Source organism: Ambystoma mexicanum, chromosome 13 (genome assembly GCF_040938575.1).
Source record: "Ambystoma mexicanum isolate Mex_15411 chromosome 13, UKY_AmexF1_1, whole genome shotgun sequence".
In the NCBI taxonomy this organism is placed as follows: Eukaryota; Metazoa; Chordata; class Amphibia; order Caudata; family Ambystomatidae; genus Ambystoma; species Ambystoma mexicanum.
Genome location: NC_090938.1, coordinates 704,945,814 through 704,965,443, shown reverse-complemented (window position 1 = coordinate 704,965,443; position 19,630 = coordinate 704,945,814). Strand labels below are relative to the sequence as shown.

Sequence of the window (19,630 nt, the reverse complement as noted above, 5' to 3'; positions counted from 1 at the left end):
CGTCTTTTGGTAGAGGAAGAGGACAGGCCATTCAAAGAGGTAAAAGAAATGCCACTTGTGGTGGACGAGGAAATGGTGTGAAACCAGCCTCAGGAACAGCATCTTTGCCCTCAGCCAATCCTGCAGCCGCCACCAAGTCACTCTGAGGCCTTATCACACAAGACCCCAGTGGGAACAGAATCTCACAGCATCTGACAGAATGGCAAGGCATTACTTCAGATGCTTGGGCCTTTGAGACAGTAGCTCAAGGTTACTGCCTTCCTTTCCTAAAAAGGCCTCAGGTCCATCCACCGGAAACCAACTCTGTCAACATTCCAGATCCGCTCCTTGTGCAGGAAATTTTAACCCTGCTAGAGAAAGGTGCAATAGAACATGTACCTGTAGCGGAGAGGAACAAGAGTTGGTATTCCCTATACTTTCTCATCCCAAAGACGGATGGAGGATTGAGACCCATCTTGGATTTAAGAAACTAGATAACCCTTTCTCAGATCCTTCAGGCTCTCCAACTCAGACTAGTTGGTATCATTGGACCTTCAGGATGCTTACTTTCATGTGCCAATCCATCTCAAGCACAAAGTGCCTGTAGTTCGTGGTTCTCACTATCAGTTTCAAGTTCTGCCATTCGGGCTGAACTCCGCCCTGTGGGTTTTCACCAAACTGATCGCGGTCGTGGCAGCGAGTCTCGGGAGAGGGGGGGGATTCAGGTCTACCCCTACCTGGACGATTGGTTGATCAGAGCGTGTTCTCCCGAACAGGCTCAGGAATATCTGTCAATCACCTGTCACTCCCTTCACAGACTAGGCTTCACCCTCAATTTCAAGAAGTCCCATATGATACCATCTCAAAGGCTCAAATTCATTGGAGCAGTCCAAGATGCATCCCTGGGAAATGCCTTGCCACCAGTAGTGTGGGCTCAAGATATTCTGCAGATGGTCATCAAATTCCAAAGTGCCCAGCGTCTCCCAGCCTTCGACTTTGAGGTTGCTCAACCTCATGGCAACCTGCATTTTTCTGGTGCCACAGGCACGCCTGAGAATAAGATCCCTCCAGTGGGCTCTCAGGACTCAATGGTCTCAGGCAGAATGTCAGAACTCCTTCAGGTTCCAAGCAGGGTCGCACAGGATCTCCTGTGGTGGGCCTGCAAGGACAACATTCTGAAGGGAGAACCTTTTTGGCAACCATGGCCGGAGATAAAGGTAGTAACGGACGCCTCACTGACAGGGTGGGGAGCACATACCAATGATCTGACAATCGGCAGTCGTTGGTCTCCATCGGAGTCCAAACTACATATCAACCTTTTGGATCTGAAGGCAATCAGACTAGCGCTGAAGGCCTTTCTGCCCTCTGCACGGGGAAAGAATGTCCTGATAATGACAGACAACACAGTGGCCATGTACTACTCAACAGGAGAGGAGGTGTAGGGTCACTACCACTGTGCAGAGAGGCAATGCAGCTCTGGTTCTGGGCAATACGAGAAGGAATCTCTCTATCGCCAGTTCACCTAGCCGGAGAGCAGAACACGGCGGCAGACGCTCTGAGCAGGCAGAACACAGTGTCCCACGAGTGGGAACTAGCTCAGGAAGTCCTTCGAGAGATCTTCACCCTTTGGGGAACCCCTCAAGTGAATCTGTTCGCGACCAGGATCAATCGAAAGTGCGCACAGTACTGCTCAAGGGAATTTCCTCTGAGAGGAGCTCTAGGAGAAGCGTTCGTGGTGGACTGGGAATTTCCACTTCTGTACGCGTTTCCTCCAGTCCTTGTGATTCTCAACCTCCCGATTATGTGAGGAAAGTTCAGGAGAACCATGATCCTACTTGCCCCGGATTGGGCCAGGAGGACGTGGTACCCGGACCTTCTGGACATGTCCATCTGCCCTCCAATAAGTCTTCTGCAAAGAGAGGATCTTCTCTCGCAACAGGAAGGTCGGGTTCTCCATCCAGAGGTCAAGACACTCAACCTTCATGCATGGTTTCTGAGAGGTTGAGATACAAGGATTAGGATCTTCCGGATGACGTAATGGAGATTTTGCTTTCGGCCAGAAGGCCAGCAACTAAATCCCTGTACCGTGTTGTTGGAATAAATTCAGTATCTGGTGCCGGGATACAGATGTGGACCCTTTTCAATGTGGCACTCCAATGGTGCTTTCTTTCCTATTGCAACTAGCCAATCTGGGGCTCCAGATCGGAACAATTAAAGGATATCTGGCTGCGCTGTCCATTTTAAAGCACTCCTCTGAAGAGGTTTTCTACTTTAAAATCCCATTAATCATTCAATTAATGAAAGGGCTCACTAATGTGTACCCTCCAGTCCCTTTTCATGGCCTGACTTGGGATTTACATCTTGTGCTTAAGTTTCTAACTTGTATACCTTTTGAGCCTCTGTATTCCTGTCCCTTGAGGCTTCTGCCATTAAAAACCGTCCTTCTTGTGGCCTTAACATCAGCCCGCAGGGTTAGTTAGTTGCAGACTCTCTCATGCAAACCTCCATACACTACTTTTCACAACTTAAGGTTAAACCTTCTTTCTTACCAAAAGTAGTTTCTGACTTTCACTTGTCGCAAATAAATCATATTAACAACGTTCTACCCTCCTCCTCATTTGGGCAAAGAGGAGAGGTTTCATAGACTGGACCCAAAAAGGGCTCTCAGTTTTTATGTTTCAACAATATCAAAATTACGTCGGGATGACCAACTTTTTGTAGGTTATACTGGCCGTAAATTGGGATTAGCGGTGATGAAACAAAACCTATACCGCTGGATCATTTTGGCTACAATTGAGTGCTACAGATTGGCGGGAAAGGACCCGCTGGATGGGCTTCAAGCTCATTCCACTAGTGGTATGGCTTCTTCTGCAGATCTGAAGAGGGGAGTCCCTGCAGCAGATATTTGTTCAGCTGCAACATGGGCCTCAATGCATACCTTCATCAAGCATTACTGCTTAGATGCTTCTTCTTCCAATGAAGGATTATTTGCTAAGGCGGTACTACATTCCATTCATGAGAAAAAATAAATGGTACTCCCACCTCCAAAATTATCACTGGTATGGTAGTCTATCATAGATGAGGAATATGTGGGAGGACACAATCCATTCGAAGAACTAGTTACTTACAAACTGTAACGTTCTTTCGACTGGATGTTCCTCCCACGTATTCCTCATTGCCCCTCCCATCCTACCCCGCAGTACAGTTTGTGTTAGTTACACTTCTCTCTCACAAAGAGTTTTTTAGTCATGAGGCACACCTGGGTGTTCCTCGAATATTTCCTCGAAAAAACAGAACTGAAGCCAACGGGCGCAGCACAAGCTACTTGTACTGGTGGTGACGTCGGTACGGAGCCCGGCGAGGGACATTGACGCCACAACCTTGTGCACAGCGCCCTCGAAAGCAGCAAAGCTGATGAGATACGAACATCATAGATGAGGAATATGTGGGATGAACATCCAGTCGAAAGAACGTTACAGTTGGTGAGTAACTAGTTCATATAAATCTAGCTTGGGTGAGGGCATAAAGGCAGAAACCTCATCTATCTGTCTTCCTCTGGGGTTCTTCCTATCCCCAGTGCTTTAAAAAGAATGGTTGTTTTGTGCTGCCGATTGGACACCCTGGTCCTGTCTAACTACTCCTTTTTCTTCCTTCGCCTCTGCTACTCAAAACTCTCTCTATTCTGTGCCTCCGATGTTCCACAGTCCTCTCTCTCCTTCTCACCTTTCTCCTACCCTTATTTTTACCTTTCACTGCACCACTCCTTACCTCTCAATGCCACTCTTACCCTATCACGGCGCCCCTCCCTTTGACATGTCACTTTGTGTCTATCCATGTAATGTCACGCTTAAAGCAGCCTATTGTGTGGGCCGTAGGCCCAGACTTGATGCTAAACGTACAGTGTGATGCAAACACTTAATGTCAAGTAAGCGTGAGCATTAACTTATTATATTGCATTAGAGGTTTTTTTTTCAACAGTCCGCTCTTCACTGCTCTTCAGAGATTTTTTCTATAGTCCGGGCTAAGCACCACTGACCTTCCGTTTAGTATATTTTACAATTCTTATACACCAAGCAGTTAATTGCTCTATAGGCTTTTTCTGGGACAAGTGCCATTGTTCCAATAAATCTAAAACAAGTGAAGAATTCACTATGGCACTGTGCAAGAACTACAAAACTCTCTACTGTAGTTTCAGACAGGAGTGATGTAGTCCGCTGACAATTTTGTTGGAAAGATTCCTAGTGCTGAATGACAGACGTCCTTGCTATAAGTTTACACAAGAAAGATGTTGGCCATTGATATTTTTGTTTAAAAAGATTTCTAGTGCTGGATGAACTTTGGCGGTTGTAGGCGTGGAACTGTGAACGCCGAATAGTATGAATAAGACATGCTTCAAGCCCCACACAGCTGTTTGCGGCGACAGAGCTGGCAATAAGATGAAGGGAAGACACAGATGGCTGGAAGACTGAAGAGAGAGCAGAAGGGGTTTCCAGAAGGAAGGGGCAACTCCCTCATGTTTCCTGAGCTGGATTCTAAAGCAACTAAGATGGGATTCTGGCTGTTTTGAGGCATTTTGAGTCCCAGGAGGACTCTCTCTTGACATTTGAGAAGAACTTTGATATTGATTGAGTTACGTGGGGAACAATTTTGTTTTTCTTCATCAAGGCGAATCAGCTCGCCACCTAAGAGCAGGCATCTTATTCTGGATTGGTTAATGCTGCAGCATTAATCCCAATGGACATCTATTCCTTTTTGAAGGGTCGTTCTTGTGATAATTTTTATGATTTAAAAAAACATGGTGCATTAATAGGTGGCTTTTTAATATTTTCAGAATTCAATTTCTCCTTGAATTGTGGCATCTAGGCATCCAGTTTTCGCCAACCCTCTCCACTCCCTAACTACTACAGTTAGTGAGTATGGCGGGCCTTTTATCATTCATTGAAATCACATTGAGAGAGGTATTGTTTGAGGCAGGTGCTTCTATGAGGTTGCCGATCGTGATTTGGTGAGGCAGGTGTTTGTATGAAGTTTGCCAAGCATGATTTGTGAGGTCGCCTAGCATGATCTGGTGAGGCAAGTAGCTGGTTTTTAAGAGGACTATGATTTCTTGGGGAAGGTTGATCAGTCTTCGTCTTGATTAGAGGTAGAGGTGATGACAATGATATCAGCTTTTTCATTAAAGACGTTTTGCATTTTTTGTGTATGGTGCAGATTGACTATAGTAATAGCAATGTTTCTTTATTGCATATTTCTCATAATTAAGATTTATTTTTTGCATGAGCGTGTAAGACACATCCATTGAGTGCTCATTTCTGAGTATCAGATGCATTGCAACATGAATATTAAGAGGGTTTATGGATGGTATGAGCAGTGCCCTATCAATACAAGTATAATGTGACATTTGTAAACCTCTCCTGTGTTGGCAATTGAGCAGCCACCTACTGCAGGGGTTGTTGTCTGCTCTCTTTCCTGTTGCAGTGTGACGGGTACATGATTTTCCCTACCCCAGCCCCTGCTGGGGGGGTGGTCTTGGACGCTCCTCTGCGATCTAAAGAATACGTATGCTATAATAACGAAAGGCTTAATTGTAATTGGTGAAGGGAAGTGACAAGACATGTTGCCATAAAGGAAATAGATTCTTAGTATATCGCCATCTCAAAATCTGAATCCTGTGCTTTGCCGGCCATCTCCCATACTGCCTTGGTGGAGACTGGCTTAGTAGAATCTTTCCTTTCAAACAAATGAAGCACAAGAGAAGGTTATGATTTATTAATTGAGAAGGCATGGTTGTGCTCTCATGCAGTATCCAATGGAGAATTGGAAGTATGGCTGAAATAGCCCAGACTTTGCTGTTTTGTTGCTGATGACTGGTGCGAAGTCCTTTCTTTACGCCTTCTCTTTTGATAATTCAAATAACTGCAAGGGTTTAGAGGCCAGAAATAAATAGAAAAGGCTCCAATGGGTTTCTTTCCTGGTAAGAAATGTTGGCAGAAGGTAGTCGGTTCTGATTCTTTTGCACAGCTGTCAAAGTGAAGGTCACTAAGTGGAACAGTGTTGGATCATATTCTGTTGTCTACAGATAAATCGCTGTATTCCCTCCCGCCTTCCTGAATTCCTTCCTAGGCTCATCCAGTCATATCAGAAACCCTCCTCATGCTGCACAGCCCCATGGAGTGAGAGGCATTAGATCTAGTTCCTTTAGACAAGAGGAGTATATGCTTCAGTTCCTATTTTTTTTAAATGGTGCATAGGTGTGGGGGACTTTGCTATCTTTCACGTCCATTGTTTCAACCTTCTGCCCTCAAATGCCCTGCAATATGGGACTAATCCCCTCATCCCGCCCGCACATTAGTACCATGTGAGCTTAAGAGTCTATATCCCTCATATCTGGTACCAAGAGTATGGCTGAGGGGCAATATGCTTGACCTGGAAGCAAACACTGAGCAACATGAGTTCAATAACCAGTCCCACACATATAGAGGCTGGCTTCGGCATGAAGCTCCATATAAAAACTTTGTTTGTGTATCCACCTGAAATGTGACTGTGCAATATTCCATTTGCGCCAAGTCACAACGCCACCTGGTAACCAGTGTTGAAATTACACCTCCAGTTCAGAGCCATATCAGCAAGGCACTGTTGGTATGCAAATTAGCTCAAATGCAAGCCGTTTGCTCCAGAAAATGTCCTTCGTTTTACAGGACAATGCTACTTTATACATTACTTAATCAACCCAATACAGGCATTTCTCAAGACTACAGACGACTATACCCGGTTTCACCTTCCTAGGGATCGTCTGTATAGTCAAAGTTTTGTGGTTGTAGCATTGGGGCATGCATAAGTAGCACTGCCCTGTAAATCAAAGGCAATTTTCTGGAGAAAACGGCTTGCATTGGAGTTAATTTGCATACCCACAATGCCTTTCTGATATGGCTCTGAACTGGACGTGTGCTTCCAATGATGGTTAATAGGTGGCGTTGTGGCATGTGTGACTTGGCTCAAATGGAATATTGGTCTTCTATACATGAAAGAATCATAGGATGATTCTGAGTTGTTTTAACAAACAGAGTATCCTATTAATACAATAGATGAAAGGCTGGCCGGTTCTCTTCCCCACAGGAAGTGCCATTTCTAGAGTGTGTTGAATCTTGAATTCAATCTAGGCCTATTGCTTACCAGCTGAAACTCCTCCCCATTTCTATCCCAGTTTGTCCCCTTCACCAGGAAAATTAAGGACAAAACTAGGGCAGGCATTTCCTCCCCAAGAAGGGCCACTGACCTTTCAGTAGACTTGAAATCTAAATTCCCAGTCCTTTCACCATGGCTAATTGCTTACAAATGGCCTTCAGTCTAATGACTTTGTGCATTCGGCTTGTGCAAGTACCTGGAAACCCAATGAAGCCAGATTTCCAGCCCAGGACTAAGCTGGGACTAAGCTGGGACAATGTTTTATAGTGTATCCGGACGTGATCTGCCCGAATGTGGGTTCCTGGGTTGTTGCACCTAGTAAATAAACGTGTGTGTTTTTCTCGGGGTGCGTCTTGCAGAAGCGTTTCCTGGCTGTGTGCGCACTCAAGACCTCCCGCGACACCAACAAAGGGAACCACACTTGTGCTTCCTTGTCTTGACTGTGCAGGTACAGTCAAGTTAATCACCTCCCATATTCCATTGAAAGCACACGGGGGGCCTTCCATGGCTTACCTCGTGTGCTGGGCCTGACTCTCTGGCAACAGACTGGCAGTGGTTGGTGTCCACAGTGCTAATATGTCACCTTTTGAACTGCTAGACCACCGCCTGTACTACTTTGGCCACTGTTGCTGCTGGTGGTGTAACTGCAATTGTCTAGGGCCCTTGTGTCACCTCCGTGGCTGCAGCCTGCTCAACCTGCACAGTTACAGCTGGGCATCAACATTGACTGCCTCTTAACTTGTTCTGGATGCTTTCCTCTCGTATTTATCAATTACCAACATTGGCCCCTAGAGAGCCATTGGGTGCAAGCAAGCCCAATGATGACTTCTACTGGCTCTGCCTAAACATTGACGGCTGTACTTTCTAATAACCACCATCCTCCACTAGTGACTGTACCGTTCAAAAGCATTGGATTTTATGCTGTTCAGAAAACCCTAAAAGCATATTTTATATTGAACCCTTGCATTTTCCAACTCATTGCTGCAAAGGTCCCCACCCGAAGAAATCTGTTACTCACCTGTAACATACTTCATTTTCATTTATGCTCACTCTTATGTGAATGAGTATATTGTGAAATGTCTACCTTGGGGATATTCCTGCCAGCTGTTATACTACCCTATACTTTTCTACTCTGTTCTCCTCTTGGTTGTACAGCCTTGACTGCCCTTCTGACTACCCACTGGGAAAGTCAGGCAAACATTGGGAAGCCCAAGTACCTAGGTGTGGATTGATCTTTCTGAACCCTAAACATTTGACATAGAACCGCTGTTGGATTGAACCTTCACTAACAGAAATGTCTATCCATATGCTAAACAGCTGGCACTCAGTGGTCTGGAGCACATATGGGTGAATAGCGGCAGTAGTCTGCATATTTATCCAACTCTGGTGGAGTCTTAGTTGGCACCTGACTAAGATCAGCATCCAGACAAATTGTTTTGACTTCTGTCTGATGTCTTGGAAAGGGCTGATAACCATTTGGTAAAATCGGAGAAGCATCATCCATTGAGTGAAGGAGTCAGGGCTTGAGCAAGGGCAAAAATCATGCGAAGCAGTGTCTAGGGGCAGACTGTGTATGAGCCAAATAGCCCAAATGATGAAAGGGTCGACCTTGGTCTCCTCCAGTGATTTGGTCCGAAATGCAATGTGGTCTGGGTGGTGTGTGTGCGCTGCAGCAAGTGAAACTGCATGCATCTTGTGGAGGTTTATATGTACTCTTCGCATGTACAGCCCTACCGTTATTCAAACCCTGCTGAGTGCTATTCTGCCACTTCGTTCATTTCCCTTTAACCAACTGTATCACAGTGAGGGAATGCATGTGTTAGTCTAGGACAAACGTTGCATAGCTGAGTGCTCATGGAGCTATAATCAGTTGGGAAAACCGAATGTGATTTGTGTGGTAAAAGTAACTTGAAATTGAAATGGGCTCACCTCAGCAACTTGAGGAAAAGAAAGCTTGCTTGTTTTATTGTGCGTATCTCTCCCTGCCTAGTGGTGAATCCATTTCCAACCACTTTTTCAGGAGAAGCTTCACCGTGGCTTGGCGACCCTGAGACTTGAATCGCAGACCATTTTGGGATTGAAGACTAAAGAGGAGAACGAGACCAAAGATCTAGAGGTATGTATTTTGTCGAACAACATTTTGGAGTCATCACTACCTCTCTGGATTTTACCCACTCCATTGGGGATCTTTCCTGATGGTGGTCAGCATCCAAGAAGTGTTTCATCTCCAAACTTGGCTTCATAACTTAAGCTTCTCCTTTTCAGACTTGTTTGTTAGCCTCTGTACACATGATAGGAATCCTTCATTGTTCAAATAAAGTTATTTCCCGACTTTTTATTACTTTTATTGGTTTGTGGGATATGCAACTCCAACTTTAGAGTATGGATTGAAGAGGCATTTCCTCACACAATCTGTACAAAGGAGCTTATTGCTCTTGCTAAGCTATTGTGTACCCCATTGGACCAGTGCATACAGTTTATACATCTCATAGGAAGAGATTTTCATTATAGGTACTAGTTATTTTAGAAAAGTAAGTGAAATAGGTGCTTTTTTACATCGCAAAGCCTTTAGTTCATTGGGATATCGATTCCTTTTTTGTAACATTTTGTCAGAATCTTTGAGATGGTCACTGAGCCCCAAGCCCCACTGCAGGAATGGAAACCACCATGAGGGGGGAGGATCCTACTTCGCAACTTCTACATCATCAGCCTAAAGAGGGAGTTAGGCACTCCAAGATGGCAGCAGAGACTGCTGGCACGCCCAGGCCAGAGAACTACGGCACCCAAGCCGAAGTGTTTACATGGTGAAGTCTTTAGTTCATAGGGATATAGTTATTCCTCTTTTTGTAATTTTTAGTGAACTTTATAAAATCATTGCAGATAAAAATGCTAACAATATATTTCAGCATCTCTTCCCTCCCACAATGCTCCCTTGCCAGGGTCTGGACTTGGGTGGCTTCGATTGCATAAAGGCAACAATAGTCTGTTAAAATGGTTTTTCTGAACCAGCGCTGGAGGAAAGTTCTTAGAGGCCACCCTACTTAGTGAACAGAGTAGTGAGCACTTGGGTCTAGCCTAGCTCAGTCATGTTAGTGTAGCAAAGCAGTAAGGTTTAGCCTTTAGGCGTTATGAGCGTCGTTTACTGGTTCAATGAGACACACACAGAGCACTCGGATAAGTCATAGGGAATAGGACAAAATGACCGAGGGCAGAAAGTCCGACCCCCCAAAAGTCTGACCCCAATATTTCCGCAGATATATATGTGGGGGGGGTAAAGATAATAAAAATGTATATTTCTGATGTTTGTTAATCTGCTTAGAATCACATGCTGTGCATAGGTCCGACATCCAGTGGTCACTGCGGAGTATTGCATTTTGTTTTTCGTAGTCGAAAAGGGGACGTCGACAAGGCGTGTCTGTAACACTATCCCTATAGCGACGTGCGTTGTACCCACAATCCCTCACGCGTTGAGGTCCCTCAGATTGTTTTTTTCCGCCCAGCTACTGGTCGCCTTTATGCGGAGCACCTCGAGAGACATTGCCAAATAGTTTCTTCGACCCTTGGTCGTTTGTTATTAAGATTGATAACGCAGAGCTGTTTCTCCGCCGAGCAAGATCTTCGACGGAAGGACGAGCGGAGGGGATCCTTTGGCGCTGCCGAACACGTGGCCTGGCCTCGCCGGCCATACACAGTAGGGAGAGTGGGGTTTTGTGGTCTCTTTCTTCTCTTTAAGAATGCCTTTCTCTTTCCCCTCCCTCTCTTTCGAGGTCGTAGTCACACTTATTACCCTCAGCTATGGAGAGGACGCCATTTAGGTTTTGCCCGCTTTGCAAGGGTAAATATACCTGGAAGGATAAGCACAAACGGTGCAACCGTTGCTTACCTCTCGATCACCAGGAGGACGGCTGTTCGGCCTGTAAATTACTAAAGCCCAAAACTCTAAAAGACCGCAGGGTCAAAAGGTGGGTGGCCTATGCCATGTCTAGGCCTGACTCCTCGCCCGCTGCCGCCGCCGCCCAGTGTGACGAGGACAGTGACTACACGGCCCCCGTAACGGAGGCTGTAGACCGCTCAAAGGAGCGTTCACGCTCCTCTTCGTCCGTCCCCGGCCCCGACAAGCCCGGCTCACGCCCAGCTTATGGGGATGTACACCCCGGCGACAAGGACGCACACAGGAAAACACCAAAGCACATACCCCCCGGCACGCATTCGTCGAAGGCGGCCATAGCGCCAACGGGGACGCCGGGCCCACCGGTGTCTTCCGCCGACCGTAAGGGTCGTCAGCCGTCACCGCTTCCGCGACAGGCGACTGGGCATTCTAAAAATAAGGGCGCTAACACCAAAACCTCCGGCGACGCGCATCGTAAGAGCGCTCACGTTGCCACCAAGGACTCTACGACCAAGGACTCTACGACCAAGGACTCGACGGCGACCGATCCCTCGGAAGAGAGAATGATCGCCGAGAGCCTCGCGCGCATAGCATCTAAGGACGGCCAGAGACGTACGGCGTGTGAAACGCCGAAAACCGCGCACAAGGCCAAAGATACGCCGAAAGCGCCGGAAAACAGATCAGGCCAGTTCCCGACGCCGACAGAAGGCCCTAGCCAGCAAGAAGGCTACTCAGGAGAAGGCTCACTTTCTTCGACGTTATGGGACAGAACCCGACAATTGCAGGAGGAAGAAACTCCTTTTTCTTTCTCAGGCCGTCCTGGCCGACCTCCGTGGACCTTTGAAAGATTCCAGACCTGTATGGACAAACTAGACCGGTTCATGTCCATCCCAGAAGAGAGGGCACCCAAGAGACCAAGGGAGGCACCCATGAAGAGTCCAAGGGCTAAATACCAGAAGTTTTATAACCCCACACAGGAGGACATATACTCTTATAATCCCACTGAGGAAGACACCTTCTTCCAGGAGGAAGATGAGTTCACCTATGTTGAGGACCAACAAGAAGAGGGAGGTTTTCACGAGGAAACTAACATAGGTGAGGAGGGATTCCAGGAAGACACAGACGAGGGCGACCCAAATCCCTGGCAGTCACCGGCTAGGTCGACTGACACAGGCAGTAGCAGTATAGTCATCAGGTCTACTGAAACTACACCAGTCAGGAACCCTTCGCCTGTCGATGATCAACCCACCTTCAATGCACTGCTGAAGAAGGCAGCAGCACATTTCGAAATCAAAACTGGGGAGGTCACCCCAGACACCGATTTTGTGGAGAGGATTATCAAAGAAAAACCCCCCACTAGCCAGATTATACCCATCCTCGCCTCAGTTAAGAGACGTATTACACCTTCTCTTTCCACTCCTGCATTGGTGAGAGGGGTCAATCAGAGGATTGAGAAACTGTTCTCCCCCTCTCAATCAGACCCGTTATATATAAAGGGTCACTCAATCCCGGACTCCCTGGTCGTGACCAACACCAGGAAAAGGGCCGGTGTCCCACTATCTACCAGCGAGGCACCCCCAGATAAAGAGGGGAAGAAGCTTTATGCCCTAGCCAAGAGAATCACCACCTCTGCAGCATTCTCTACCAGAATCGCCAATAATAACACACTATTGGCAAGCTACGCCAATGCTCAATGGGCTAAGCTCAAACAGGACATCGAAGAAGTTCCCGAACCCCTAAGGACTCGTTTACTGGCTACAGTTAACGAGGGCTCTCTGGTCAATCAAAGCATCGTCAAGAATACCCTTGATGCAGCAGAGACGGCTGGCCGCACTTTGGTACAAGGAATTTTACTGAAGCGTCACGTCTGGCTTCGCAATTCCGGTTTTAAGGCGGAAACACAAGCGTCCCTTATTAATAAACCCATAGAGGAGTCCAACCTCTTTGGGAGAGCAGTGGATGACGAGTGGAGAACGCGAAGAAAGAATTTGATACAATAAAGACCTTAGACCGAATTTCAAAACCCCCTAACAGGCGGGGATTTGGTAATCAGCGCTTTTTTCGTGGACAACGCCAGCAACAAAACCAACAACAGTATTCTGCCAGCAACTACCAGGTTAATAGCGGCCAGTACAATCAGAGGGGTCAACGCTGTGGCAAGGGAAGAGGCCGGGGTTCCACCCCCAGAGGCTCCCAAGCCAACAACACAACCAAGTGACGCGAAGATTCGCGTCCCCTCCCATGCAACGCCGGTTGGGGGCCGGTTAACATCCTTCCTTCCAGCATGGGAGGGAATAACATCAGACCGCTGGGTACTTTCCACCGTAGCCCGCGGCTACTGTATAGAGTTCAACAGTTCCCCAACATACAGACCCCCGAGGGGACGCCGCATGACACCAGAACACCTCGCCATCCTTCTCCAAGAAGTGGACCAACTGCTGGAAAAAGGAGCCATAGAGGTCGTGCCTCTATCTCATGTAATGGAAGGTATTTATTCAGTGTACTTCCTTGTACCCAAAAAGGATCTAACCATGCACCCTGTATTAGATCTGCGCCCAGCGAACAAGTTTGTCAAACCCCAAAAGTTTGGTATGGTGACCTTACAGGAAGTGATCCCACTGCTATCACAGGGAGATTACATGACAACACTGGACAAGAAAGATGCATACTTTCATATTTTAATGTTGCCAGCGCACAGAAAATACCTCAGGTTCATGATAGAGGGCAAACACTACCAGTTCAGAGTGCTACCCTTCGGCATAGCATCTGCACCAAGGGTATTCACGAAAGTACTGGCAGTGGCAGCGGCCCACCTGCGCAGATTATCCATCCCAGTATACCCTTACCTCGACGACTGGCTCATAACAGGGGATTCTTACGAGACATGCTTCTCAAACACCCAAAAGACTGTAGACCTTTTGATCCAACTGGGCTTCTCCATCAACGAGAAGAAGTCCAGCTTAGACCCCAGCCAAGTCAAACAATTCCTATGGGCTCTAATTCGAACAAAGGACGGCCTTGTCTTCCCCTCCAACGAGAGGGTCCAAAACATGCTGTTTCAGATCCCCCAATATGTGGCAGGTCGAGAGGTGACGGTGCGCAAAACGATGCGATTGCTAGGTATGATGGCGTCGTGTTTTTATTTGGTACCTCAAGCGCGCATGCGCCCAATGCAAGAGTGGCTCAACAGCCAGTGGTGTCAGGCCAGCGGACAATGGGACGATCTAGTGGTGGTCTCGCAAGCCTTGGTTCTCTCGCTACGGTGGTGGACACAGGAAAACCTGATAATAGAGAAACCCTTTGCCACACCCGCGGTGGAGGCCTCTCTAACCACGGACGCATCCCTCACAGGATGGGGGTCTCACCTGTCCCATCAGACTGCTCACGGAGTGTGGACTCCGAACGTAGCATCCAAGCACATAAACTTACTGGAGCTACTGGCGGTGTTCAAAGCACTAAAAGCCTTCCAGGAACACCTACAAGGGAAGACGGTGATGGTCCTTACAGACAGCACCACAGCCATGTACTACATCAACAAGCAGGGGGGCACCCACTCTCCAGGACTGTCCAAGCGGTCCCAGAATATATGGAAGTGGGCTCTCAAAGACATGTTCCTACTGTCACAACACGTACCAGGGGAACTCAATCTGCTAGCAGACGAACTCAGCAGAGACTTCCCCCTGCCCGAAGAGTATGAATGGCGATTGCACAAAGATATCGTCTTAGACGTCTTCACGCAATGGGGATTCCCGGAAATAGACCTGTTCGCAACTCTGGAGAACTCACAATGCCAAAGTTACGCCTCCAGGTACCCCCAGAACCAGTCCAAGGGGAACGGTCTGTTGATTCAATGGTCAGGGAAATTTGTTTACGCCTTTCCCCCCGACTCCCCTTCTCAACAAAGTGGTGCACAAGATGCACCAGGAGCAAGTTACCATGATACTAGTGGCCCCAATGTGGGCCCAGCAGCCATGGTTCACACACTTGATGGAGATGTCCCTATCTCCTCCAGTGAAACTTCCCTGCCCGTAGAACATGCTGCACAAGACAGAGGCAGGACACTGCATCCATGCCCTCAGACCATGAACTTAGCAGCCTGGCTCCTGAGATCATAGAATTTGGACATCTACAACTCCCACAGAGATGTATGGACATCCTCCGGGAAGCCAGAAAACCGAATACTCGCCACTGCTATTCTAGCAAGTGGAGAAGATTTGTTATCTGGTGTAGAGGAAAGAGCATCAACCCGGTTGACTGCTCTCCCACACATATTGTTCTGTACTTGACCCATTTATTGGATTCAGGTCTAGTGTTCAATTCCATTAAAGCCCACCTGGCGGCACTTTCTGCATACACCACTTCCCAACTTAAAGTGTTGTGGTGGAAGATCCCAGTTATTAAGGCCTTCATGGAGGGGGTAAAGAGAATACACCCTCCGATAGCTAACCCAGCTCCCGGATGGGACTTAAATGTGGTACTTTCTACCTTTTGAACCCATGCACAAGGCAACTCTTAAAGACCTCACTCTTAAGACTGCTTTCCTAATAGCTATCACCTCCATTAGGAAAGTAAGTGAACTACAGGCTCTTTCTGTTCTAGTCCCCTTCTTAACAGTTCACAAGGATAAGGTGGTTCTACGCACACACCCAAGGTTTGCACCAAAATTCATCTCGAAATTACATGTAAACCAGTCAATAGAACTACCAACATTCTTTCAAAACCCTTCCAGATTGGGAGAAAAAAGTCTGCATACACTAGATGTACGTAGAGCTGTCATGTTCTACATGGAAAGAACCAGGCCACTGAGAAAGACTAATCAGTTCTTTGTCTCGGTGGCAGCAGGAAGAGAAGGAGATGCAGTCTCAAAGTCCACTATATCTAGATGGATTGTTCAATGCATCACTCTCTGTTTCTCTCTTTCTAAGAGAGAACTACCCTTCAAGCCAAGAGCACATTCTACTCGAGGCACTGGGGCTTCCATAGCGTTCATTGCAAATGTTCCCCTTGAGTCCATCTGCAAAGCGGCTACCTGGAGTTCTGTGCACACCTTTACAAAACACTACTGTCTAGATGCATACTCTAGATCTGACTCGCAGGTGGGACAAGCAGTATTAAGACATCTTTTCTCTACTGTTCCTTCTCATAACCCACCGCCAACTCCGGGTACTGCTCGCTAGTCTATGCACAGCATGTGATTCTAAGCAGATTAACAAACATCAGAAGACAATGCATTACTTACCGTAAAAGCATTTCTGATGGTTGTATCTGCTTAGATTCATATGCACCCACCCTTCCTCCCCGCTCGGATGGAAGGAACATAAACACCTTTCTATATCTCTCTCTTTTCTGTACTCACTCACGTATAGAAGGCTCCCTCAGGGCAGAAAAATACAGAGGGACCTCGACACGTGAGGGATTGTGGGTACAACGCACGTCACTACAGGGATAGTGTTACAGACACGCCTTGTCGACGTCCCCTTTTCGACTACGAAAAACAAAATGACCACTGGATGTCGGACCTATGCACAGCATGTGAATCTAAGCAGATACAATCATCAGAAATGCTTTTACGGTAAGTAATGCATTGTCATATATTTGCGGAAAAATTGAGAAAAAAAATTCCGACTTTTGGTAGTCGGACATTTGCATTCAGTCATTTCACGCAGATCCAAGTCATAGACATGTAAAATCACAAGTAACTATTACTAAAGCAAAACCATGAATAAATATATACACACACACATTTGGCGATCTCGTTAACTATCAACCACACATTACCCTGAAAACCATAATTAATTTGGCAGCGAAACAGACTGTGGCCAGTAAATTGAGTTGCCTTCATAAGGCCCCTTACACATTAGAAGTCCTTCCCTGCTAAGATAAGTAGGTGTAGTGCCCCAAAGAGTCATAATTCCGAATATTACCTGTTGTAGGAAGTTGGAAGTCTTTAAAGTTGAAGAACAAGTATTGACAAAGCCAACAGGAAGGTGAATGTTCCAGTTTGTAAAAAATAAACATTCACTAGATTAGGGGGGACTCTTTGCCAGAACTAGACTGATCACAACCAGGCAAGGGAGAGTTGGAGTGAGGAATTTCCACCCATACAACCGTATGTCGGCAGTGTAAACTGGTATGCAAATGAACCCCCATACCTCTTATTCCGATTCAGCGAGAAATCCCTTTTTTATTTATTTATTTTGGCATTTATAAAGTGCACCTAACCCTGGGGCATTTGGGTACTGAAAACATCTTGACCGTTACATACATACATATTACTGACATTATGTATCATACATCTTGGTTGGTTAGTTAGGGTAGTGGAATGCATGAATTGTCCATTTACAGTGGTATCATTAAATTAAATACAAATAATTGCAAGCATTTATTAACAGTAGGCTAGATGTGGGGGAGAGAGGGGAGAAGCTGAGCGCAAGGTGAAGGTGGGGGTAAAGCTGGTAGTTGAGTCAGGTAAATTGGATATCATGTGCTAATGTGAATAGTCAGGTTTTTGTCTGAAGGTCCAGAGTGCGGTTTCTGATCTTAGTGCTGATGGGCAAGCATTTCCGATGTTTGGCATCTAGCACTGGGAAGCTGTTGCCCCGTGCTTTCTGGAGATTGTATTTGGGAATGCTGAGTAGGTGTGTGTAAGCGCTGCATGTCGGTCTATTGGGTTTGTTCAGTGCAAATGTATTAGCGAGGCATTTTGGGGCAGTTTGCGAGATAAATTTATGGGATAAGGAGTGTTTTTAAAAAAGGATGCAGTCTTTTACTGGCAGTCAATGGACAGAGTGCCTGGTTTTGCTGATGCGATTACTCTTGGGGATATTTAGAGCAGCTCTTAGTGTGTTGTTTTGAATAAACTGGAATTTCTTCAGATTGCGTTTATTAGTCCCAATGTAGAGGGCGTTGCAATAATCCAATCTGGATAGTTTGAGGGCTCTAGCGATGGTGTTGCAGCTGGTTGGGGAGAGGAAGGATCTACATCCGTTGATGAGCTTGGCTATGTAGGCTGCTGCCAAGGCTGTAGCGTTGACTAGTCTCGACGGTGAACGTAGAGTCTAGATAGATGCCTAGTGTTTTTACTTCCTTTGAAACTTTGATGTTAATATGTTAATACCATCAGTCATGAATGAGTTATATAAATCTTCAAGATTTTTTTAGTCTGGGTTGAGAGCCAATGAGGAGGAGCTCTCTCTTCTCATTGTTAAGGCAGAGGCCATATTGGGCCATCCATGCCTGGATAGTTTGTTAACTTTGATTTAGTGATTTCGTATCGTTGTCGTAGGAGCCTGTCAGGGGTATGAGGATTTGGGTATCATCTGCATAGTTGGTGTAGGTGACACCCAAGTCATCGAGGCGCTGGAAGATGGGTTTAGTGAATATATTGTATAACGTGGGCGAAACACAGGAACCTAGTGGCACTCCGCATGGGACTGCAGCTGGGGGTGCTGATGCAGAGGGGGTGAATACTCTCATGGTTCTGTTAGAGAGGAAAGATTGTGTCCAGAGTATGGCATTAGGCGAGAAGTGGGCTGCTGTGGTTAGATGGTTACAGAGTATACTGTGGTCTACTAAGTTAGAAGCTGCAGATAAGTTTCTAGTAGGAGGAGGAGGAGTGCTAATTTTCCGTTTATCTTTGAATTCATCCATTTGGATTTTTAGATCTAGCAAGGCTGTTTCGGTACCATGTCCTGGCCGGAAGTGCAGTCTTTAATAAAAGAAGCTGAGCATATGTTGTCTTGACATCTAGAGGGTTTAAGGCTATTGATATTCAGCACTTGTTGTTGAGACTGGGGAGAAGTTGAATAAAGAATTTGAGTTCTGTGCTGAGTATATAGGAATCTCAGCAGGTTGGTTGTGTGTGAGATTAGTTTGGAGTGTGGCAATTTTGCCGAGAAGGGCATTTCGTATGTCTGTGCACCAGGCTGTGTCTTTATGGCATACTTCTTGTGGGGTACTGGTGATTCAAGCTCTCGTAGTATCGTAAATAATTCTTTGGTGCCTGAGTTGGCATTGGTGATTCTATTGTTGTAGGTGGAGCTTTTAGTCAGGAGGGTAGATTTCTTATAATTTTTCACGATGCTAGTGAAGATGCCTTTGAGATCTGTTTGGTGACTTTATCCAGTTACACTCTGCAGTTCTTTTGGCACTACGTAATGTTTTAAGTTCGGGAGTGAACCAGGCGTTAAGGTGCGCTTGTGGTTTGGCTTTTACGCATGCTTAGGGGTGCTACCTCATCAATGGCGGCAAGGAGGGTTTGATTGTAAAGCTCTACCATGGCATAAGGGTTGTTGCAGGTGTGATTCTGAGGGTCTGTTATTTGAGTCAAGAGTGGCAGATGGTTTTCTGGCGTTATGTTACGGGAGTTTCTTGAAGGAGTTGCTGGTGCTTGGGGTGGCAGGGTGGCAGACTGTCCTGGGTCTTGTTTATTGGAATGGTGAAGGAGATGATGTGGTGGTCTGACCATGGGCAGGGGACATTCGAGACAATCTTAGTCTGGCAGTTGTGGTCAACTAGCCAATCAATCGTTCTGCCTTTGATGTGGTTAGGACTGGTGATACAGTGGGTGAAGCCAAG

At 46.5% G+C, this 19,630-nt stretch overlaps 1 protein-coding gene across 3 annotated transcripts in view; it reads left to right on the top strand.

Annotated features, from left to right (window-relative positions):
• LOC138521755 (E3 ubiquitin-protein ligase TRIM39-like) overlaps nucleotides 1-19,630 on the top strand; it is a 197,362-nt gene that overhangs the window by 116,381 nt on the left and 61,351 nt on the right. For all 3 annotated transcript variants that reach the window (XM_069634813.1, XM_069634814.1, XM_069634815.1), the window contains exon 4: nucleotides 9,185-9,280. In XM_069634813.1, the coding sequence (XP_069490914.1) occupies nucleotides 9,185-9,280 (96 nt within the window). The remainder of the gene's footprint in view (nucleotides 1-9,184; nucleotides 9,281-19,630) is intronic.